Genomic DNA, 3297 nt, shown 5'->3' with positions numbered 1-3297 from the left:
TCAACATCCTACATTTAATCCTTTTTGAGTTATGTACATATTTTCATACAGACATCACATCGAAACTAGTCAAAATGGATTCAAGGATTGCAAAAATCGATATTTTCGTTGAAATTTGAAAATCAACGTTTTTCCTATCACAATACTTTCTTTACTTCAAACAAGGAAGTAATAAGAAAATTATCTGTAACTTACCTATCTGTCAACTAGTAAAGTAACTATGAATATCATCATTCACAAGCTCTTTAACGTAGAAGTGCCCAGAGAACACAACGTTTTCATGTTAATGGAAATGGGAGTTTAAATTTTCTTGGGGAACTTTGAAAACTAACATATGTTTGTTGGATGGTATATGCTTTTAAAACAACTTGGATTAACATTATTAGTTTATTATCAGAAATTTGATCATTTTTATTATTATAAACAATTATGAACTGCTGTTCATAAGTTAATGATGTTTCTTATCATTTTTGGACGATATTTACTAGAAAATCACCCGAACCAAGCCAAAATACTAAATCTTATATTTATTTTATAAATTTTTAACTTAATTTTTTTTTTCATTGTTGCATATATTTTCTTATTCATTTAATGAGTAAGAAAAGTATGAATTTACTCATTCTTTTAAATAGAAAATATTAATTGTTTAATAAATTTTAAAAACGAAAAAACCTTTATTAGAATGAAATGCAAAGTATTATATACCCTTCTTTAAGGAAGCATGTATTATATGTGCTATCTATATTGAAGTATTTGACTTTACTGTGGCAATATGATAATCGGGACGTTATTACAGTTCGACTGGGAAAAAGGGATTAAGTAGTTTCTAGTAAGAAAATAATATAAGTGAAATGAAAACATGTTTGTATATATCATCAAAATTTATTCATGAAATTATTTTTATTTATCGATACATTTTTACTTCACTTGTTTGTTGTTAATGTTTTCTAATAATTTGATGAACCGTTCTATTAAACTGGTTAACATTTCCGTAGATTGTTAAATTAAAATTGAGTCCATAACTGCTGTTTGACTTAAAACTGATGACGGTGTAGTTGTATCCAACTCCTCCTTCCTTCAAAGACGGATATCCATTTCTACCTTCGCCTAATAAATCGATGACCTTTAAATAACTAATTGTTAAATTGTTGTAACCGTATGCCGGATATTGGAAATCATAAGTAAAACTTTCATTCCCTTTTCCAGCTGCAGCAATTCCACTATGGTATAGTAATCTAGAAAACACAAGTTAAAAATATTTAATTCTAATATGGCTTTAATTCTATTATTGTTATTGTTCATAAACAGTAATTTTTCTATAAAATATATTTCATTTTAAAAGTCATTGTTTTCTTTTTTTTTGCGTTAAAGATGTGTTTCACATTTCTTATTTGTATTCAGATTGTTTTACACACACACACACACACACACACACACACACACACACACACAGAGATTATATACTTATTTATTCATGTTTGTAATTATCTATCTTTAAAATTATACAAGAAACTTAATACAACACGAAAAGTTAATTTTATGCGTCCCCATCAGTTAATATAATAAATAATGTTAGTTAAAATATTTATTTGTACAGAAACCAATAGTCTGATGCATAATAATAGTTCCTGGTGGATGATAATGACAATTAAAAGCCTGAAAAATGCCATGCTTTATACGGAATGAATCCAGGAAAGTTCATATGAAATGAAGAGACATTACAACTCCTCCATAGAGATTGAAGGAGTAGTAGTAACTGCTTCAAAAAGCAATTAAAACAAACTTTTTAAAGGTTAGTGGAATATTTCTGATGAATTACTTGTCTGTAATAAAAATTTTTGTTAGAAAAGTAAGTTATATACAATTTTTTTAAAATTGTTTTCAAATGTTTTATTATTAGTTTAACTGATGAGACGACTCATGCGTCTAAAACACATTTCTAATTACATCTAAAAAGAATACTTAACTTTTATTTATATTATAGGATTTAAAAATATTTCTAAATTGATAACACTTGTACTTACACATCTCCTTCGGTTAGATTTCCAATAAAAAGATCATGTGTACCATTTATGCTTCCATTTCCTCTGAGTTGGTGATGGAATTTGGGATGAAATTTATATTCACCGAATGCCAAATCAATCATTACCGCAAATCCGATTAAAAGTATTATGTTTGCTGTTATCGCTTTGGTGAACTCCATCTGAAATAAAAATTGCAATTACACATATCATATACAATACTTGAAGTGTATTAGATTTTTTTTTTTTTTTTATGGTTATCTTTTCCATTTTATTTACACAGGTATGTCCAACCGATTTTAAAACAGTTTTATTTATAATGAATTTAACAAAGTTAAACTAAACCAAAAATCAGTAAGAATTCAATCGGTTTGAGCTTCGGCTGCCATAAGAATGGAAGTCTTATGGCAGCCGAAAATAAATTTGCAGCCATATAACAGTAATTTTGTTTAAACATCAATATTATCATTTCAGTTATTTCTTAAACCTTTGTTTCTAATCAAGTAAAAGTCGCAATTATATTTTTACTTTCATCGAACAACTGGCTTCACAAATTTTATTTACAGCTAACGATTACAAAATATAATTTTTTTTTATTTATAATTTTAACTCATAGTTTATCCTTTTTTCCATTACTAAATAGAAATATCTTTAATGATCTGAACGTTTTTGTCTTTTATTGTCTCTATTGTCTTTTATCCTTTGCAAAATAATCCCATATCTAAAATTAAAAATAAAATATATATAATATTTTATTGTAAATTAAAACTATCATTCATTTTTGATTGCAAGAAAATAAAGATAATTCATCTTTTAGTTCATGAGCAACGAAATGTTTAATAGAAAAAATAAAATTATGATAATTACTTTTAATTCTTAACTTAGTAGAAATTTATAAGCTACTATCACATGAAAAACAATTTATCTTACCGTAATGTCTTTTTAAGATCTGAAAAACTGTTTGGAGAAATAATTATTTCTTACTCGTTCGTTTCCCGTGGTAAAGTGAATTAAATTAATTATTGCCCGGTTTATAAATGTTTAATTTTATCTTTGGAAAAATAAAATTACGTAATTACTTAATTATATTAGATGACTGTATTATTTTACGTAAATCTCTATATTGAAATAAACAAATTCTAAGAAACAACCAACTAATGTGTGATGATCTCACATTTCATTTTAATCACACGTTGAGTACCCTACTTATCTACAATTGGATGAAAACTGTTTCTGAGAGTTTATCTTAGGCGTAAATTTGTTTTAGGTTAAAAAT

At 26.2% G+C, this 3297-nt stretch overlaps 1 protein-coding gene across 1 annotated transcript; it reads right to left on the bottom strand.

Moving 5' to 3' along the window:
• Positions 1–862: 862 nt before the first annotated feature.
• On the bottom strand, positions 863–3080 carry LOC142321864 (uncharacterized). The gene is made up of 3 exons (XM_075360321.1): positions 2952–3080; positions 2025–2203; positions 863–1235 (listed from the first exon to the last, which is right to left on the bottom strand). Exons 2-3 carry the CDS (start codon positions 2201–2203, stop codon positions 938–940), a joined length of 477 nt encoding a protein of 158 aa, XP_075216436.1. The 5' UTR covers positions 2952–3080; the 3' UTR covers positions 863–937.
• Positions 3081–3297: the final 217 nt, after the last annotated feature.

This window comes from Lycorma delicatula, chromosome 3 (assembly GCF_047948215.1).
Source record: "Lycorma delicatula isolate Av1 chromosome 3, ASM4794821v1, whole genome shotgun sequence".
NCBI lineage: Eukaryota > Metazoa > Arthropoda > Insecta > Hemiptera > Fulgoridae > Lycorma > Lycorma delicatula.
The sequence above is the reverse complement of the archived record's forward strand: the minus strand, read 5'-3'. Positions and strand labels throughout refer to the sequence as shown.